The following is a 22,271-nucleotide window of genomic DNA, read 5'->3' as shown; positions in this document are numbered from 1 at the left end:
AAGAAGATCAATGTAAATGTAAAACTGGTTTGAATTATGAAAATTAATAAAAGCAAAATTTACCATGACTCTGATTGAAAAGTAAGCTATTTAGTGTAGGCCCCCCCTCCAGTCTTTTTCATCATGCTATTCTTCGATAACAAGCAAAGAAAAAAAAATCTGCTATTTTCAGGGAATATTCAAAGTCTGACAACCCAAAATTCATGATCACTAGAATTCTTCCTGATGATCTTTACCAGCTCCTGCAGTAATAATTCATGGTCACAAAAACTACATCTGAAAGTTGCGGAAAGTGGGATCACTCTCACTATAAAACTCAGATGGTTCTGTCCACAGCTCAGCATTATGTGCAAATCAGGAATGGCAGACTACTTATTTGTACATTGATTTGGTCCAATGTCATCCAGACTGCGAAAAATCCCTTTGTTCTGCTCTGCAACTTTGTCCTATGCTAACTGACACATTTTAAACAAGCAATGCGCAGAAGTGGAAGAAGACAATAGAATAGGAAGGACAAGAGACCTCTTCCAGAAAATTAGAACCATCGGAGGTAAATTCCAGGCCAAAATGGGTATGATCAAAAACAAAGATGACAAGGACCTAACAGAAGAAGAAGAGATCAAGAAAAGGTGGCAAGAATATACAGAAGACCTGTATAGGAAGGATAACAATATCGGGGATAGCTTTGACGGTGTGGTCAGTGAGCTAGAGCCAGACATCCTGAAGAGCGAGGTTGAATGGGCCTTAAGAAGCATTGCTAATAACAAGGCAGCAGGAGACGACGGCATCCCAGCTGAACTGTTCAAAATCTTGCAAGATGATGCTGTCAAGGTAATGCATGCTATATGCCAGCAAATTTGGAAAACACAAGAATGGCCATCAGATTGGAAAAAATCAACTTATATCCCCATACCAAAAAAGGGAAACACTAAAGAATGTTCAAACTATCGAACAGTGGCACCCATTTCACATGCCAGTAAGGTAATGCTCAAGATCCTGCAAGGTAGACTTCAGCGATTCATGGAGCGAGAATTGCCAGATGTACAAGCTGGGTTTAGAAAAGGCAGAGGAACTAGGGACCAAATTGCCAATATCCGCTGGATAATGGACAAAGCCAGGGAGTTTCAGAAAAACATCTATTTCTGTTTTATTGACTATTCTAAAGCCTTTGACTGTGTGGACCATAACAAATTGTGGCAAGTTCTTAGTGGTATGGGGATACCAAGTCATCTTGTATGCCTCCTGAAGAATCTGTATAACGACCAAGTAGCAACAGTAAGAACAGACCACGGAACAACGGACTGGTTTAAGATTGGGAAAGGAGTACGGCAGGGCTGTATACTCTCACCCTACCTATTCAACTTGTACACAGAACACATCATGCGACATGCTAGGCTTGAGGAATCCAAGGCTGGAGTTAAAATCACTGGAAGAAACATTAACAATCTCAGATATGCAGATGATACCACTTTGATGGCTGAAAGCGAAGAGGAACTGAGGAGCCTTATGATGAAGGTGAAAGAAGGAAGTGCAAAAGCTGGCTTGCAGCTAAACCTCAAAAAAACCAGGATTATGGCAACCAGCTTGATTGATAACTGGCAAATAGAGGGAGAAAATGTAGAAGCAGTGAAAGACTTTGTATTTCTAGGTGCGAAGATTACTGCAGATGCTGACTGCAGTCAGGAAATCAGAAGACGCTTAATCCTTGGGAGAAGAGCAATGACAAATCTCGATAAAATAGTTAAGAGCAGAGACATCACACTGACAACAAAGGTCCGCATAGTTAAAGCAATGGTGTTCCCCGTAGTAACATATGGCTGCGAGAGCTGGACCATAAGGAAGGCTGAGAGAAGGAAGATAGATGCTTTGGAACTGTGGTGTTGGAGGAAAATTCTGAGAGTGCCCTGGACTGCAAGAAGGTCAAACCAGTCCGTCCTCCAGGAAATAAAGCCAGACTGCTCACTTGAGGGAATGATATTCAAGGCAAAACTGAAATACTTTGGCCACATAATGAGAAGACAGGACATTCTGGAGAAGATGCTGATGCTAGGGAGAGTGGAGGGCAAAAGGAAGAGGGGCTGACCAAGGGCAAGGTGGATGGATGATATTCTAGAGGTGACGGACCCGTCCCTGGGGGAGCTGGGGGTGTTGACGACCGACAGGAAGCTCTGGCGTGGGCTGGTCCATGAAGTCACGAAGAGTCGGAAGCGACTAAACGAATAAACAACAACAAAACTGACACAAGCACTGTGGCAAGTGACAGCAGCTAGTTGATCCTGGCTAATCTCAAAAACTTAGCAGGGTCAGCTTCAACTAATAACCTGGGGATAACCTGGGAATTTTAGGACTCTTGGGTAGACTGGGAAGTTGAAAAACCACACCAGAAAAAGACAACAGCAAACTATTTCCATAATGTTAGCAAGAAAACTGCACGAATACCCAGGAACTGGCTCAATTCAAGAGCATCTTTACAATTCTTAAACTGACACCTGAAGAGAAAATGAAGGATCATTTGAATATATAAATAATCATTGGAATAACAAGAATTACATGGAAGCTACCAATGGCTATTCTTTGTGATCTCTTTGTATCACACTTAAGAATGGTAGACAGGTCCTGTGAGATGAACAACATTGTACTAAAGCATAGAGCTGCCCCATCATCAGTCTGCGGTGTTTCGAAAAATATGATAGGGTAGACTATTCTTTACCTCTGCAGATGACCTGAAATGGAACACCTCTAATGAAAGCAATAGGAACGGTAGCAGTACTACTGTAATGGTCTTTGTGTGGAACCAATAAACCAGTGAGTTAATAGACTAGATCAGTAATTTTTATAATCTAAATGCACTGTTAAGGCTTTGGGAAGACTTTTATCATTTGCAGTTATTAACAGGCCTGCAATTACTTGAGTCATCGAACAAATGAGTGAAAATCAGGACAAAAACTAAGAGATATTAACCTGTGTGCATGCATGCATATGCATAGCCATTCTCCACTAGATAAGATGTATGCAAACCACAGCTATAAAGACCATCAAGTAGTCACTACAATTCAATTAGTGGCACATGCATGAATTCTGGTGGTCCAAGGAAAAGGAGCAATGTTCTAAAACCATATTCTCTATGAATCTTTCAACCACTATGAAGGCATGGTGCTTTATTTTGTGAAAACCATGGAAAGTGATATGACTCAAATGATATAACTTGTACTGAGCTTTCACATTCCCCAATCAGTTCTACCAATCGAGTCTCCCATTAGTGAAAGATATTATGAAGAACATCAGCGTTTAGCATGCAGTCAAGGTGAATAATCAAGGAGTCACCGAAGAACACCTGTATGTTGCTTAATACTGTAAGACTAAGCAAATCTAGTTTTGCATGCCTCAATGCTAGAGGATCAGAATCAGATGAAGCATGGTAACAGAATAAATCTGCTTGTTTGTTGATATGGAAACCACTGCAAAACTTTGGTAATCGATCACCTATACTACTCTGTGAGGCAGGAGGGCTTGAAACATCTTGCAGGCCTTGTAGAGTAATAGATGTTCCAGTGCACTGATACTGAAATGCTACTCCTCACCTGTCCAAAGACAAGATAATTGCTGGAGCCTGCAGCGGGCACTCTATTCCAATAAGGACGCATCTACTGTAACCACTTGTGATTATAGGGTGGCTTCTGTCTCAGACAAATTATCTTCTAGGTCCAGTCCTGGCTATGCTTCTGAATGTGCTCTCTGAGGAGCTTTGACCAGTGAGAGAATGCTAGAAGAGGAGTGGGAAATGCACAACTAGTAGATTGTGGAAGCAAGTCAAGTAAAGACTCCAATGATGGGACAAAACCTAGTAACAACTTTAGTGAAACTGCAGTCTGAACCAGAGAAGTTAGAAGATTTGTGGTGACAAATCTAGTGACAAACATAGTCAATACTTTAGGCAAAATTGGTGGTAACAACAACTTATTAAATTTGTATGCCACCTACTCTCAATGATTCTGGGTGGCTCACAGCAATAAAAGAAATTACAATAAAATCAATCAAACATAGAAGATAAAAGATAATGTAGGCAGCTAGAGTGGATAGCATTGTAATTGCTACCAAGTACTTGATATAGATGTTGCCAAATAGTTTGGGTCTTTTAGAGACCACGCATGTTTTCAGAATCATTCAAAGCTGGAAAGCAAAGTGACCATGAAAGCCAAGGAGGTGGTCTTGGGTAAAATGAATCCTTCTGAGGATGGTAATAGCCATAATAATGCAATAGGTATGAAAGAGAATAGAATCTGCAGTGGTTCCAAATCCAGAGATCATTAAAGATAGTCCTGAAAGGAATCTCAGTTTCTTGCTGGTCCAAAACTACCCTGGCCTGGTCTCAAAAACTCTTCAGATGAGGAAGACCAGGAGGTGGCATCCTAAGAAGCAGATTCTGTGCTGCCAGGCCCCAACAGTAATATCAAGTCAGAAACTGGCCTCACTGTCCCTGTCCCGATCTCAGCATTTGTCTTGCAGAAAAGAACTCTTCCATGTATCCCTCAACAACATCAGCACCTGAAGTGAGACCACTGAAAAACAGAAACACAGCAGTGCTCAGTTACACTGAGGGACTGCTGGACTTGGTTAGTTTACTCAGGACTAACCTACTGAAGGATATCAGACCACATCAGGGACAGCTGGCAGTGTCAGTGGTTGCTGGGATTTAGGGAGGAACTTGATGTCAGTTATACAAGGTAGACCAGATAATAAAACAAATGCCATTTGGGTGTAACTTTTATTAGAACAGTTATAGTAACAGAATCTTGAAGTCTGAATGTGCTTCCTTCCTCTCTCTCTTTTATCTTCATGTGAATAGGGAGGGGGGCTGTCTGAGGCGTTTTCTTACATTTGTTTCTTGGAAAGGGCTTTAGCTGCACTTATCTGATCATTGCACTGGTAGTAGATCTTCCCACTGTACTTCAAGCCCATTCTCTATGCCTTTCACATTTGGCTCATTAAAGCTACTGAAATAACTCTAGTCTGTAGCCCTTCATGACTTCCTGTTCATAAGTCCCAGCTGAAAAACCTCTGACTATCCTTCTTGCAAAACAGTCTTTGACTAATACTCTATCTGCTCTTTTTAATGCTGTCTTCTCAATGGATTGGCTTGTCTGGGTATGAAACCTGGACTGAATTTACAACTTCAGGATAAACCTGATTGATTACAATCTTAATCCAGGTTAATACCTACTGTTTGTGAGTCCAAAACAGTTTTAAAAAGTAGAACAGCAGGAAGTTCTGGATCCTGTGACAACTTCAGGATTGAAGTTGAAGTCTGAAGGAAATAGCTGGGAAGCCATTTCTGCTCTCTCCTGCAGAGGTAATCTACAATGTTTCTGCTAGATAATGGTTAAGTATGGAAAGAAAAAAGATAGAGGCTAGACTGAGGTATTATGAGTATAATGTATAATCCCTGGGGGGGGGCAGGTTCCATGGAGTGAAGTGGGGTAAAACTCTGTGCTGTAGTCATCTACTGAATCTATGGAGCAGAGGGCTTTTTGGAATGCTAGTTCTTAAACCGTTTAAACCAACTTTGTCCCCAGCTTGCTACTACAACTTTGGTGCTGATGTAAGTCACCTGCTTGGAGTTACTGGCAGCAGAACCTCTGCAGTAACCCAGACAATTACTGAAGAAGTAACTTTGGAGAGTTTGAAACTAGGTACTTTATTTTAGGACATGTCAGGGCATTCAAGACTAAATGAAAGCTGGAATCAGTTGGTTACAGCACATTACACAAGCTCAAATCCACGGCTATATCTACAGCCTGTTCCCAGGGAAGCATGGAAAAAAACTAAGCAATTCTGGAAAGTCTATAGCATGAAATTCTGGCAATGAGTCCATAAGTCAACACGGGGACTCCAGGGCAAAAGTCACTTAAGAGACTTGGGGTAGCAGAATCTTCCTCACAATCAGAACACTTTGGGGAAAAAAAGGTTCAAGGCTTTATGACTATGGAGCCTAAAAATGGAATGAAAAAGAAAATGTCAATGTATTAAATTTTTAAGAATGCAAAACAAAGAACAAAGGAGTGGACAAATCACAAAGGACAAATCACAAATTCACCAATGTGATAGAAAAGAAGCGAGGGTATTTTTGGCAAGACAGTACTATACACTATAGGCAGGAGGGTGGAGCTCTCACCTTTTCAGCTCAACTAAAGTAAGTTCCAGGATGCTGGACTGTATAGCTGTAAATTCATCACTGTGATGGGATGTATGCCATGGAAGAATGAAGCTGGAGTTATTCTTCCATGGTATCCATCCCATCATAGTGATGAATTTAATAAGCCAATTTCTGTAACAGGCCAGAATCATGTAGCAAACCATGATTTTAGTTTATTAGTAGAGGACTGATTTAGAGTTCTCAGATTTCTCATAAACTGAATAAGCTATGATAAATCTGTTTATGAATAAATCAGAATTCATTAGTCTTCCAGTCTACTGTCACTATGGTGTTCATTTTTGGGGAGAGGAAGAAATAGAACTTTCAGCAATGATTTGGATAATAGTTGATTAAGAAAATGGCAGGGGCAAGAATCCAAGATAATAGAACATTCTTGGAAGAAAACATTTAAGTTTAAATGAGTATTTAGTTTATTCTTTGTCTAATAAAACTAATTTTTAAATATCTTTTGAGAATTCACATAAAAATTAAACTGAGCACTATAAAAAGCTGTAGCCACAAATATTTATTTCTGCAGCAATATCAATACATCACTATTGGCAAGATTTTGCAATGTAAAAGATCCTCAGTTTTTGAAGCTCAGAACTGTTAGGACAATGTTTTTGACTGATCTTACATCTTTCATTCAAGACAAAATATATAAAGTTCTTTATGCCCTCACATGTACAGCACTGCACCAAAACAGGAAATGCAAACTGTCATATAAATGCAACAAACTCTCCTAAACCAGCTCAGAAGGTACAATCCAAATATTTTGATAAAAATCAACACCAGTGGATATACAAAACCCCCCAAAATTATTTTTCAGTGGGCTAATTAACATGACAACCTTAGAAGCATTTTTTTAACCAAGGAAACTCTGAAATTAAACTTGTTCTCAGTCTTACTGCAGTTGTTTCCTAAGCAAAGTTAACTGCACAATTGAATTTGCTTGATTAAAATGAAAATAAATACTAAGATCTTCTACAAACTAATGCTAGTTTGTACATTAATTAAGGAAGAGTTAAACCACTAAAGCTTCTAGATACCAAGAGTTAGAATAAAGAGGTAAAAAATAAGGAATTTGTTATTTTGGTAAACAAACTGAACAGGACGCCTTTAGATCAGAATTACAATGTAAGGTTGTTTTCATTTTGCAGTGCAATACATGTAAGTTTTTTTTAAGTAGTAGCAATTGCAACACAAACATTTTCATATACTATTGAGGACCTAAAGAATTTTGAAATTTTGAATTTAGCATTAAGGCTCACAAATATGGTTCAGGGTTTTTTTGGGGGGGAGTAACAACAGTTTAGTAGTCTGGATTGTAGCCAACAGTGACTATGTATTTCAAAAACAACAACAACAACAACTTTAATTTGAACAAATTGATATGATCTGTCTCTAAACATGTTTCCTGGCCAAAAGTTATTCCTTCAAGCAAATAGGAGTAGTTGGCAAAAACCAAGTATTCTGATTTTTTGAGAGAAGAAATGTTTTCTATAGGGTTAAATCCACTATTGGATACAAACCACCCTCTGAGTTCAGTTATTAATTCTATGTATTCTCATTTTCTTGTATTTCAGAACTGCGCAATCTCCTTCATATTTTGAGAAGTGTGGAAATATATGCATATAATAGTAATTTTTCATAATCCAGTATAGAGAAAGATATTTGAATTAAAATGACAGTTACTGTGGTTCAGTTGACAAATTCCAAATACATCCTTAGAAGAACTTACTTGATGAGAGCTGCAATAATCTGAACATTCAGTGCTGATCCACTCATAAAACGATCATGTAGGATTTGAAACCCATTTAATGTGCCAAACTTGTTGATGAGATCTACTAGCCAACCCTGCAAAACAATTTTTCCTCCTTTACAAGTAATTTCTACCACCAAAATACATATTTATGTTGCAAAGAAGTTGTTCTACATATATTTGATTGGAATTAGAAGCCAGTAAGTCTTTAAATTATTGTTCTTTTACATATCTTTTTAACTACATCGATACTATAAAATATGAAAAATTACAACATCACCTGAAATTCAATCTTTAATTATGACATTTTAAGGGCAGAATAAATATTATATTTTCTTTTGTCAGAAACAAAGACAGGAGGGTATCTAAAAAAACAGTGTTTTAGCAGATAGAAAACATACCAGGCCTCAGAAGCTATATTAATATCAATTCAGTTTCCAGTTCAGCAACCTGACAGCCATCCCCACATTGATGGTCCACAGGATTGTCTTTATTATATCAGCAGTTTTTTTATAAACTTTAATTCCAATTTGGTATAGGGATAGAAGCTATAAACATCTATAACTAATAATGCTACTTAGCATTAAAGTAGCATTTTTAACCCTCTTGGGATTCTGGCTTAAAGAGAAATATGATTAGTAATGCCAGTGTAATTTCTGTGTCCTCCTGATAAACAAATATGAAATAAAACTTGTAGAGAAAAGGGTGAACAATCCCCTACTCCACTCCTTTAATTACAGTTTAAGAGTTTACCACTGTTACATATATCCCAATTTGTGGATCAATGGCTCCTCAAAGATTGACTTGACTCAGAAAACAAGTGTGTTTATACAGATTAAATATGCCAGGTTCCATAATCTAATTTAGCTAAAAATGAATCTACTGAATTGCACTGGGAGTAACAAAAACAAATCTGGGGGCATGCATTCAAGCACTTTGTCCACAACCACTATTATTCAATTTAATACTCTGAAAAAGAACTATTTACAGTACGTAGTGAATATGAATTATCAAAATTGTTCAATGATACCATTGTTTAAATATCAGAGACTGAAATCATATTATGAAACTAATCATCACATGCTTCTGCTGAAGTAAACGCACAAGTTCTGTTTTTCTGATTCAATTAAATATGCACTAGCAAACCAAACCAAAAGAAATTCAGTTTCTGTACTACTCTCTTATCTCAGGAAGTTACTATCCAGAGTTGTTTGTATGAACTAAGATTCACTAATAGTTCCAATTTCAATTAGCATACCTTTGGTGACCGTGGGTCTGGAGGACGAGCATAAAGTTCATCTTCAGCTAGCTGAGCTCCAGCAGGAACAGTTTCTGAGGGACGTGTACCATTGTAAAGATGGAATTTGCAATGAGGATTTAAGGCCATGGCAAGAAGTTCAAGAAGAGGAAACCAATCTTGGGCCAACTTTGCCACACAGAGTTCAACAAGGCGATGGGTGTTGTTAATGATACATCTCTGTTTAAAAGAAAAGGATTATAGAAATGTTGCCTTGTATTCAAATTCTGCCACAAATCTTATTACAGCAATGGACACACATGACACCAAACTACATTGTGGTGTTTTTTAGGTTTAGACCAACAGTTCCCAAGCTGCAGACCATGGATCCCTGAGGGGCTGCAGAGTTATTACAAGGGATCCATGACATGCACCAAACATGGAAAATGAAACAAAACACAGTCACGTTGCTGTTCTAATGACATAGACACTGACCAAAAGATACTCCACTGCCTAGGCAGCACTGATCAGGGTCATTACTCTTTCCTTCCTCCTGGCTAGCAATGGCCAGGAGCAATCACCACCCAGCAATCACCAGGAGCAGCTGCACCCGCTGTCAGAGGACGAAGAACCAGACTTGGAAAGACCATCCAAACCCAGAGTGTGCCATGTGCAATGGACAGAACTTGACTTCTCTTGTTGGGAACAACTGCACTGCTACTTGGAACTCTGTTTGTGATTGACCTCTTGCCTGTGGAAAATGTGCTCCTTTGGACCTGAACCAGCTGACAACATACTCATGATGTTGAGACCCTTCAACCGTGCCCCAATGATGCTTCTGCCTGCTGCTTTGGACTCTGGTTACTGAAAACTCTTTACAGACAAGTTTCTAAAGGTTTTGGGGACTGCTCAAAACTGACCGTGTGATTGCACACACAGCCTGCCTGCCACTGCCTGTATTTGAACCATTTAAAGTAAAGGCTGCAACCGAATTCCTTTGTGTGTGCGCACGCGCATCTGTTCTGGGCAGAATCCTGCACTGTGCTACCTGCTATCCTGTAAGCTTCCTATGAATGCCCTCACTCCAGCACAGCTGCTCTACACAAGCTCCTACTCTGTTCTCCCTGCCTTTCAAGAGCTACCCAGCTACCCTACCACAACTTCCTGTGAAAGCTGCATCCCATCTTATATTTCCCTTCTCCTGTACCTTTTGACACCCCTCAGCTTCAATCCCTGGGGACATGCCCAATAATAAAAGTACAACTACTGTCATGTGGAAGACTGCAAAAAGTTTGAACATTAAAAAGTGATTTATTCATTCAAAAAGTCTGGGAATCATTGGTTCAGAAAGCCAAGGGGATTGGGCGATTAAATCACTTTTTGTAGCACACTGAATTTGCTTATTATCATACATTTATATGAATGGGTAGCTATCAACTTACGTGAATTTCAAATTTCCAGCCACTCACTGCTTCATCTGTAAGGATTTTTGTGAAAGAAATTGTTAACCCATCTCGAAAAAATCGCTGACATGCCTCACTTTTAACATCAAGACCTATGTAAAAAAAAAAAAAGTTTAATAAAATTATTTCTATGGAAATCCGTGGTCAAAACAGACGAACAGCAGCAAATCATTCACAGTTTGCTTCAAAAGAAGCACTTTAAACCCTTTATAAGCCTTATATAGCTACTGTATTTTATCAAAACTGCATAAAAGTACAAGACAATTTCTTCAGTAAATCTAAAATGATAATTTAATACCAAAGAATATTAACAGTGAAAAATCTGACAACTTGTAAGAAAAAATAATCAGAACACAAGTAGCTGATGATGGAAGGAAGTCTTATGAAAAGGTAAATGTTTCTGAGTGGTTACACAAGAGAAAGGAATGAAAAGGCACTGATAAGACAGTGTCTGTTTAAGACAATTCTCAATTCACACAGATAAGCCATTTTAAAATGTAGCCAGGGATAGAAATGAGAACAGCAAAGGAGTCACTGGAGAAATTAATATAGCTAGGTTTGAGTTCAACTGTGTTTACATACACATTCTAGAAAAATGAGTTCAATGCGTAAGAGGATTCAAGCCAGAGAATTTCTGATTAATTGCTCATCTCTCTTTTACAAAAATTGCTAAATTACTGATATTTTCTTTAATTATCCTAAGGTGTTCCCTACCCAAATAGGAGAAAACATTGTCTATTTTTACAAAAAACATTTTATACAAAAACAGGTTTTTCAGTGAGTCAACCAGGAACCAGTCCATTTAATGTTTTATTTTTCAGCTTACCCTTTTTACTAAGCTCAATAGCAGCTTCTAGAAGAACTTCTAACTCTCCCTTAGGCAATACAGGAACAACCCATCGAGGTCTAAGAAGACATAAGAATATAATCCATTTTACATTACATCTGAACTTTCCCCATTCGTGTATTTTATCCCAATACCTGGCCACAAATTAAGAAACACTTAAGAAAAATCTGCCATAATTTGATACTGTCCTTTGTAAACAATTCAACTTTTTACACCCACTCCTCATTTAGGGACTGAGTTCCATTCCAACAACCAGGTTAAGTGAAATGGTCGCTAAGTGAACACAAGAGAGAGAGAGAGAGAGAGAGAGAGATGGATGGATGCTGCAAAGATCACTGGGTTGCTGCCATCTCATTCAGATCATCATCATCACGTTTATTACAGCCCTAAGGCCAGACACAATAAAACTATACAACAGCAACAATCTTACAATACATACATACATACATACATATAAACAAAAGCAATTAATATACTACAATCCAAAATTAATTAAGAATGAAAATACTAAAATGAATTGAAATAAAATACTATGTTAAGAAATTCAAAATCTAAGTGACGGTGCAGCGTATTGTGCAGATGGTAGCACAAAGCTGGGCAACCTGGGAGGATATTTTTGGGTCCTTGTCCGAAAGAAGTAGCATTAGACAGAAGTCTCATTCAGATCAAGTTCTCAATCAGCAGCATTACTCTTACTCCAGCATGTGTTGTTGTCAGGCATACAAAATTTGGTCATAAATGCACACATTGGTCAGAAATGAATTTTTTATTTGTCATATTTGCGAATGGACGCTGAGATAATTGCTAAACGAGGAGTTGGTATATTTCCTTAAACACTACTGGAATGCATCCAAAATGCCAACAGAAGTTTACTGCACAACTCTTATAACTTAATAATTACAAAAATGTTAAAGAAATAACCTGTTGATCATGTCATCCAATTTTGCCAAATCAGTGTGTGGAAATGCAGGCTCTTCATCTTCAAGTTGTGGTGGGGCATCACCTTGACCCTGTTCATCAGGGGGGGTAGCTGGGGAATTCTCATTTGAAGAATCAGGTGAAGAAGTCTGAAATGGAAACTATGTATTTCAATGAACTATTCAAATACCATCATTTTTGCTTATAGCTTCACTATGAGCATTTAAACAAGACTCAAAATTGAGATCCTGGAAAGGTTAAGAAGGTTGATTATTGTTTTCAGATTATTTAGGTTTTTAAATTCAAGACTGCACTAAAACTTAACCATGTGCTAATATTTCCAATTATGGTCAATGACAGACCTCCTTTTTCTTCCTACAACCACACTAATATACTTGCCACTCTCATTCCACTGCTATATGTACAGCATTCATTTTCACTTTATCACAAGCTTGTGTGTTTAACTTTTGACTACAGTAATGTTATCTGGAGATATCAGATTTCTCTTTTTGACAGGATACTAAATTTAATTTTGTTTAATATTATCTCTTCCCAAAATCAATGAAATTTTAATATGGTACCTGTTTCTAACATTGATTGCTAAAAAGTGTGATCATTTTAGGGTCTCTATATTATCTAACACATGAAATAGCACTGGTGCCACCTACATAAAAGAAATCTTTGATAAAGCTTAGGTTCAGAGTGCCATGAACCTAAACACTTTGCATGCCAAAGCATGCTTCCAGGTGAGAGGAAAATACACTATCCACCACTGTGCTTCTCTCTTAACTCCTGCTGATTGCCTTAGTGTTCCCAGTATGACTTATACTGTGTATCAACTGTTGCTCTGTTATTATAGAAAGCATAGATTTTGTCAGGAATATTGACAACCCTTCCAGTTCACTAAATGCTTTACTTTTCCTGTAGGATCATCAAAACACTAATAGTTACCCTCCTTATAGAACACGACTGATTAGATTATACTAAAATGCACTCCTATTCTCATCCTGGCACTGAACAAGGCACACTCATAGCAAACATAAACCCATCAAACCCACTCAAAATTTCTGGAGCCTTGCTTATAAAGCATCTTACTTTATGAGCATTTTAAGAACATAAATCTCATTATAGGAAGAACTCACTTACCAACAGTAATTGGCACCAGGAACTCCATTGCTAAGTGACGTGGTCATAAGGTGCAATGTCATGTGACTCTGATTTACGACAGCAGTTCCAGTTGCTGTTGTTAGGCGAATCCTGTGAGGTTGTAGTGTCCCGCGGTCACATGATAGCCTTTTGTAACCTCCTGCTGGCTTCCGCATTGACTTTGCTTGTTGGAGGCCAGCAATGAAGGTTGCGAACAGAGATTACGTGACTGTGCGACAGTGCAACATTGTAAATGCGAGCCAGTTGCCAAGCACCCAAATCATGATCATGTGACTACAGGGATGGCTGCAACTATGAGGACCTGTTGTAAGTCCCCCTCATTCAACACTGTCTTAACTTCAAACAGTCACTGAACAAGTGGACATTAAGCAAGGACTACCTGTATTTGCAGCCAACAGTGGCTCCCCACTATCAATTCTGGAATTTCATATAACAGCAAGAATTGTGAAAGAAGAACTAATTAGAACTAGCTACTGTTACATTCAGTCAAAAGTATCTGTACTTTGCAAAGATATATTCAACATACCTGATTCTGCTGGAGAGGAGGCTGGGACTGTCCATCAGGCGCCTGCCCCTGACTGTCATTCCCTCCTACTGGAGAGCCACGTGTCGTGGCTGTCATACTCGAAACAGGGCAGATTTTTGCAATTTTGTCTGCTTATGTAGTTGTTGAAAGAGAAAAACTTATAGTCCGCTTAATAAAGTTGAAGTACCAGCGTAGATCTGTTTTAAAAAGCTCCAACTCAAGAACAAGCCATTTTGCAGAGACCATTGCATAACCTGAAAGATAATTTAATAGATCAAGTTATTTTAAATATTATCTTGAACATACAAAAATAATGCCATTCAAGAAACAAAAATATTCTATAATTATATCTGTTGCCCTTACTGGACTTTTGCTGACAAAGAATGATTGACAAAGCATTTGGATTTTGTTGTTTTTATCTAAGAGATGAGTTATGGGGAGAAGAGAGATTAGATTTTTTTTTTAGAGACAGTGATAAGCTACTAAAATTGTTTTTACCTGCTTGGATGAAGGGGGAAGTTACTTTTTTCTTCTCTACACTCCCTCCCCCCTTTTCTTTGTTTGTATTGACTTTTATTCTTCTCATTTATAATTCTTAATAAAATTTTAAAAAGAAATAAAAACATAATTTTTCTTATAAATGTAGCCAAGAATCACAGGTAATCTAAGAACTATTATATTCCTTCAAAACTAAACAAAGAGAATAAATGAATTTACTCCATGAAGTTCAATTCCATGACCCAACCATCTTTCCTTTCTCTTACAATGCTTCTGTTCTGTATTTTAGGAAAAATTATCATTTGGCATTGTAAAAACAACATTGTGCCACCACAGAGCACTTAGAAATGTTAACCCATGGCCAATACTGAACCAGTTTTAGTAGTGGTTCCTTATTAATTCTCCTGATAAGGCTCTATTTCAAGTAATATATGTGTCCAGCCAAACTCTGATGATCTAAAAATGCTAATGAGGACCAAACCAGGATGCAAGGCCATCAGAAAACATTAGGACTAGATTGGGAAGTCAAAGCAAAACAAAAAAATCAGAAGCAAACAATAGCAAATCCCTTCCATACTGTTGCCAAGACAATTCCACAGATGTGTCCAGTAATCACCAGGAAACTACCTTAACTTGAAGGGGACTTTCACATTTACAATACATAGAAGTCAGTTGCCAAAATTTGAGCAACAAATTAACAGCAATTTATATTCAACTATTAAACTGAATAGCTTAAATTTATCAGAAGCATTTAAAATAGACACTAGACTGTGCTAAAGTATATTCAAAGGCTCTTCAGTGACACAAGTCTTTTCCTATATATGCTACAAGATATCATCATAAGATAGAGTGTGGCAGATTATTATTAGTAAGTATTTTATTTAAGCTGCTACCCCAATTCCACAGGATAGTGAAAACTAAACATTCTGATGTTTACAACTTTTTTGAGTCCTATTCACTTGTCCTAGCATGTCAGAGTAATTTAGTGAAGGCTATAGAACAAATGTAGGTGGAATACAGACTAGATGGTATCAGTATTTACTAAGATGAACATCTAAATCAGTCTAAAGACAAACTGTAACTAGCATTTAAAAAAGAAACACAAAACTGAAAGTAAATTGGTTGCTTATATTATATTTTCTAAAATAAACTTCCACCCCAAAATTATAGCAGCAGACTATTCTATTAGTCACTTTGGAGATTTGAGTTTAGACTCAAAAAATATTTGTTTCATTTATATATGCATTATGATTACTTCACTGGCTTCAGCAGCCAGAAATATAAAGAAAGGTACTGCACAGGCACTTTATATGAGTTACTTTTACAACAGTGGTAGATCAACATTCAGAACCTGCAATATAATCTAATCATAGCAACTTGCCTGAATTTGAAATAATTTTTTAAATAAATTGTGCTTTCCCAGGGAACCTCCTGCAGAAGCCCAGGGTTCCAGGGAACACTGGTTGGGAAACTCAGCTCTGGGAGGTCTCAAAGAACCCCAGGCCTCTCTTGCATTGGTAAATGTCAGTATTCATGGGACCACCATCAGGAGAACATGAACAACAATGGTGTTCATGGCAGGGTTGCAAGGAGAGAGCCGCTACTCTCCAAAAAGAACATTGCTGTCAGTATTCATGGGACCACCATCAGGAGAACATGAACAACAATGGTGTTCATGGCAGGGTTGCAAGGAGAGAGCCGCTACTCTCCAAAAAGAACATTGCTGTCCATCTACAGTTTGCAAAAGACCACATGGATAAGCCAGAAGGTTACTGGAAGTATGTTCTGTGGACGGATGAGACCAAAAGTAAAGTTTTGGGCTCGAATGAAAATTGTTATGTTTGGCAAAAGGCAAATACTGCATTCCAACATAAAAACCATATCCCATCTGTGAAACATGGTGGTGGCAGTATCATGGTTTGTGCCTGCTTTGCTGCCTATGGACCAGGATGGCTTGCCATCATTGATGGAACTACACATTCTGAATTGTACCAGCAAATTCTACAGGAAAATGCCAGGGTATCTGTCTGTGAACTGAAGCTCAAGGAGAGTGGGTCATGCAGTGAGACAATGACCCAAAACACTCAGGTTGTACGACCAAAGAACAGTTAAAGCAGAAGAAAATTAATGTTTTGGAATGGTCAAGTCAAAGTCCTGACTTTAATCCTACAGCAATATAGTAGAAGGACCTGAAGCAGGCAGTTCACCAACATCCCTGAATTGAAGTTGTTCAGTAAGGAGCAATAGGTTAAAATTCCTCCATACTGTGTGCAGGACTGATGCACAGTTATCAGAAATGTTTAGTTGCAGTTATTGCTGCTGAAGGAGGGGCATACCAGTTACTGAAAGCAAAGGTTCACATACTTTTGCCACACACAAATATGTAGCTTTAGATCATTTTCCTCAATAAATCAATGAACAAGTATAATGCTTTTGACTCACTTGTTTAATTGGCTTCTCTTTATCTAGTTTTGGGACTTGTGTGAGGAACAAATCAAGTTTTAGGTTATATTTATGCAAAAACATTGAAAAATCAAAAGGGTTCACAAATGTTTAAGCACCACTGTATGTCACAGGATGGTTTTTGTGGGGAAATATGTAAGGAGGAACTATTATGTACACTACCTTGAGTACCTTAATGAAAGGTGGGATGTAACTCAAACAATAAAATGAGTGGTTTCATGTTCTGTTGCATGTCTTTTTAAATAAATGACAAACTTTAAATACAAACCACTATACTTTTGTTGGAATAATGACAAAAAATGCCAACATGGCTCAGTAAATTTAAGTATATGTTTAAGTAGGCAAAGGGATATGACAAAATGTTCATTCTTTCATCTACTCAATACAATTGGCCTGATATGGGACTAGAGATTAAAGGTAAAAGCTTGCATCAGTCTGTTGCGGCCGAAGCAATCATTTTGCACAAAATGGTAAGCTATAAGGTTTCTGTTAGTGAAACTGACTCCTCTTCCTACATAGAATAGTTAATGTAATTCCTATTTGTGGTTTATCTAAATGCAATAAGCATGCTATTTCTGGGTGGCTTTGTTGGAAGAAATACTGTAGTAACAGAAGGTCTGTGAATCCTTTAGAACTATCCATAATCCTGAGATATAGTGACCTACAATGTAATCAAGAGTTTAATTAACTATTATTAATTGATAAAGAATTGTTAAAAAACAACACCCAAAACAGTGTATCTTTGCATGTCTTTATGTATTGAGCCGATACTCACTTTCTTTGTTGAGTAAAATATATGAAGCCATAGTTTTAGAAATCAGTGACACTTCATTTAGCAGCAATGACTTTGGCCAACGTTTCCTGTATCTGTCAATCAAACCTGTACACTGGCACAGAGATACTTTGGCCCATTTCTCTTTGAAGAACTGCTTCAACTTGTTAATAGCTTGAAGCTGTCCTACATGAACTATGTGCTTTAGATCACAACACAACACTTCAATTTGGTTAAGGTCAGAGCTATGACTTGGATATTCCAAAGTACAAAATTTCTTTGCTTTAGTTATTCTGCTGTAAATATATTTGTGTATTTAGGACTGCTGTGCTATTTGACCAACATAAGGTTCGCTGAGCCTCATTTCTTAATCACTTCTGGAAATTGCTTCTTAACTGCTTTTCAGCTATTAGAAACCTTTGGATTGAAGCTTTTATAGCACTGGGTGAGCTTCCTTCAATCCTTGGTGAAAGAAGTTTTAAAGGACGTAAAAAAATTTTTTTTTTTGAATAAACAGCAAAAGGATGATTAGAATGTTGATTTTGGAAAGTTACAAACAGACTAAGGGTCCAGATGGATTTGAAATAAGATTTCAAAATTAATTATAAGAATCCTTCCTGTGGAAAATGCTGTTGTTTTGAATTCTTAAAACAAAAGAGACATGATAGGATGGGACTTGAAGGTTGGACACTAGAGGGAACTAAAGATTACAATTAAAGGAGAAGAACACTTAAATTTGACAGAATGAATGGAACAAAATACTTTTAACGTTAGACGTACTGAAGGATATTTGTGAACAATGGACACAGAAGTTAACTTTAAGAGTGTCTACCATTATAGATAGACTGCTTAAAAGATGCTATGAAAGAGGAACAAATTTTACCAGACAAGACCGAGACTGATTTGAAAGTAGATTTAAAAATGACAGGCTACAAGAATGATATGGAAAAAGATGCTACATTGGATATACTGTACAAATGAAACCAGTTGATGCCTTAATAATTAAAAGTTGATATACAAATAACAAACCAAAGGAGTGACCTGGATAACTCTCCTATATTGAATTTAAGAGGCTCGTTAAAGCTTTGAAGAATTTTGTGAGAAGGGACAAAGAAAAAATGGAAAGAAATCAAGTTCTAGGACATTATTTGATCAAGGTTAAAATAGGTATGTTATCTCTGATAACCTTTAATGGACTTTTGCTGACCAGGACTGATGACGATGCTTTAAGGATTTGTTTATAGATAAGAGATGAGTTATGGGAAGAAGAGATCATTTGTTGTATTTTAAGAGAGGGTGATAAGGTACTAAAATTGTTTATACTTGTGATGGAGAAGTCATTTCTTTATGTATCTTTTTCTTTACTATATTATTTTTTCTTTTTTTTCTGATTTTCTTTCTTCCTTTTTGCACTTTCTATTTTCTTTTTCTTTAGTTTGTATTATTTATCTTTGTAATTGTAATGCTTAATAAAATTATTATTAAAAAAAATCTTTTTAAGCATAGCACTCAGCCCAATTTCTTCAAACCATAGTTGAACTGAAAGCTAGTCCAAATATTTTTAGTGTTGAGCAGTGATTTGTTGAGCTGCTAATATAAAAATGTAATCTATTTCTTGTTTTGCAATTATCTTATTCTATTAAATACATGTGACAGATCTAAACCTGGGGGACATTAAATTTTTCTTTTAGTAGTAAGTCTCCTGCCAACCTAGCAGTTCGAAAACATGCAAATGTGAGTAGATTAATAGGTACCGCTTCAGCGGGCAGGTAACGGCGTTCCGTTTAGTCATGCTGGCCACATGACCACGGAAGTGTCTACGGACAAACGCTGGCTCTTCAGCTTTGAAACGGAGATGAGTACCACCCCCTAGAGTCGGACACGACTGGACTTAATGTCAAGGGAAACCTTTACCTTTACTTCTCTTATCAAAAATATCTTTCCAAAATTTTGAACTTTATCACAGATCACCAGAGACCCTTTCTTTTTTATACAAGTCAATGGTATTTATGCAACATGTATAATACTTTAACCAGAGTTAAATGCCAAATATGTAATATCTTAGATACAACTCTTATAATGGAACTAAAATTATTATCCTTGGTAACTATAAGAATAATCATATATTATTATCCAGGTGCTTACCTAAATTTGTTTCTCATCCTTCTTTTAAACCACAATTATAGTTACCTGTTTCTAACAAGGCCTTAGAGACTCTAGGAATCATGCTTTAAGGTTCTGAATAGCAAGTAACAATTAACTTTTCAAAATTTGGAAGGGGGCAGTTAGTTAAATCTAATACTCTCCTGATTTGTAAAAGCAAATTGAATTAATACCATTGCAAGGATTATATTTTATAAATTAACTGTATCTCTGCAATATAAGGTAAACAATTCTTAAAACAAATCTCTTATTCCGTACAATCCCTTTTGTGCTTAAAACCGTACTTTCATTTTGATTTTTGTTAAACCAAGTATGTTCCATTACAAAATTTAAGAGGAAAACATCCAGAGTTAATCCTTAAATCCTTTTGCTCCAAATTTACATAATAGTTTTAGTAAATGTATTAGTAGTTCCATACATTTTACAGAATCCATACACATACATACATAAATATTGGACATTTTCACTGTTCGGTTGAATATTCCAAAATGAAAGGAACAGTATGAACTAAAACAGTGGCTTGAAAACGCAAATACAAATATTGTACTTCTAGTCTCCCTTCTGAGATGTATATACAGTATTTCTACAATTCAATCTTTTGAGATGCTCTTACCTAAAGTATTTTTACTAAGAAAGTTTAAAATAAGTAAATCAACCTTGGAAAGTTCATTATTTTGAATGCAGCTATTTAGCCTAGAAGTTTAAAAACTTTTTAATCAAGATGTTTGCTTATCTTTATCCATACTGGACCACAAGGATAACTGAACATTTAATAAAAATCACACACAGATGTACCCCAAAATGGTCTGATTTTGTCCAGTTGAAGAAAACATGTAAGGAAGTGAAAGTCTGGCTTTAATTATGAAATATTAATACATAAAATATATATCATAAACACTGCTGTTATCTAGGTTCTTCTGGGTGGTGAAAGTCTTGAATTTATATGTTGGTGTCAGCCTCCCAGTAGGCCTGACAGGAAACACGACCAGATGAGCTAATTCTACTTTATTGTTAGGCTACATTAACAGAATCTTGCAAGTCTGAAAGTACAATCTCCAGCCGTCCCTTTTTACCGCCTGATCAGTTAGGGCGGATCCTTTCTAAGTTTCTTTCTCTGCCCATTACTCAGCTGCGGGCTCCTCCCCCTTTTATCTGATTGTTCCCTAGGCAGCATCTCTTCCCCCCATCTTCCAAGGTCATTCTCACATTCCATTACAGTTGGTGATAGTTCCATGCCATACTCTCATGCGTGATTATAATTAAAGGATGAATTTTGGGGAAAAGAGTACAACACTCCAGAGAACAGTGATTCTATCAAATCTGCTTAAAGGTGTATTTGAAATACATAGTGTAAGCGTACTTCTATGAATACATATACACAGCAAAGCAAGGAATGTAACTCTAAAAGCATGATTAATGTGATTATGTCAAAAGACAGAGAATTAGCGAAGGATACCGGGATAATGAGAGATAGTGAATATGGGAATCATCATTTTTTGATAGTATCAAGATATTGTGGACTGTGGTGGAAAAAAGGACATGGAAAGAAAGGAATAAAAATGAAAGAATCTAGAATGTAAGTACAATGACTACAGCAAGACTACAAGTCCTATATGAAATGTATTAGAAGACGAATTCATCTCCCAACACAATAAAAAAGCAGACATATGGAAAGAGGATGTGAAAGCTGCTTGGAACAGAATTATGGAATAGATGTTAGAAAAATATGAGGAGAATGGATCTGAAAATTGTTTTTTCTGACATATCCAACTCTTACTTCCATATAACAAAGTGGGCAGAAGCTCATTCCTATATATAGCCGTTTTTCTTCTTTTCAAAAACATTCACTTCTTGCAACAGATCACATACTACCGAACCTTTCTACCAGCATTTGCACATTTTAAAATTTCTCTATTTTTTTCCATCTTTAGTTTACATTCTACAAAGGTACACAAATCCAACTACTTGCTTTAGTTTTTCACCACTCATGTTTAACTTGCAACTGTTTGTTTTCCCTGTCAAATACATTAGTTTTCAGTTCCATATTCCTCACTGCATCATAAAATCTTTCATTGCAAATCATTACGGTTCTTAGGTAACAAGCCAACATGTGATAACAAAACTATATAGATTTACATTCCCAGTGAAAACTTATAATATCTTATACTAGCTACTGAACAGTAGGACATACTATACCACTAGTTTCATTCTTATTGGGACTCTTCAGGTGTAGATATCCTTCATACTAGATGCTCCACGTTC

The 22,271-nt window shown here is 37.0% G+C and overlaps 1 protein-coding gene across 3 annotated transcripts in view; it reads right to left on the bottom strand.

Moving 5' to 3' along the window:
• The window catches only part of USP9X (ubiquitin specific peptidase 9 X-linked), a 112,590-nt gene that overhangs the window by 73,122 nt on the left and 17,197 nt on the right, over window positions 1-22,271 (bottom strand). For all 3 annotated transcript variants that reach the window (XM_063305242.1, XM_063305243.1, XM_063305241.1), the window contains 6 exons: window positions 14,114-14,367; window positions 12,424-12,569; window positions 11,482-11,561; window positions 10,635-10,747; window positions 9,214-9,432; window positions 7,935-8,050 (listed from right to left, as the gene is read on the bottom strand). In XM_063305242.1, the coding sequence (XP_063161312.1) occupies window positions 7,935-8,050; window positions 9,214-9,432; window positions 10,635-10,747; window positions 11,482-11,561; window positions 12,424-12,569; window positions 14,114-14,209 (770 nt within the window). In that variant the 5' untranslated portion in view covers window positions 14,210-14,367. The remainder of the gene's footprint in view (window positions 1-7,934; window positions 8,051-9,213; window positions 9,433-10,634; window positions 10,748-11,481; window positions 11,562-12,423; window positions 12,570-14,113; window positions 14,368-22,271) is intronic.

This window comes from Candoia aspera, chromosome 5 (genome assembly GCF_035149785.1).
Source record: "Candoia aspera isolate rCanAsp1 chromosome 5, rCanAsp1.hap2, whole genome shotgun sequence".
NCBI classification, from domain to species: Eukaryota; Metazoa; Chordata; class Lepidosauria; order Squamata; family Boidae; genus Candoia; species Candoia aspera.
This window is presented reverse-complemented; position numbering and strand designations above follow the sequence as displayed.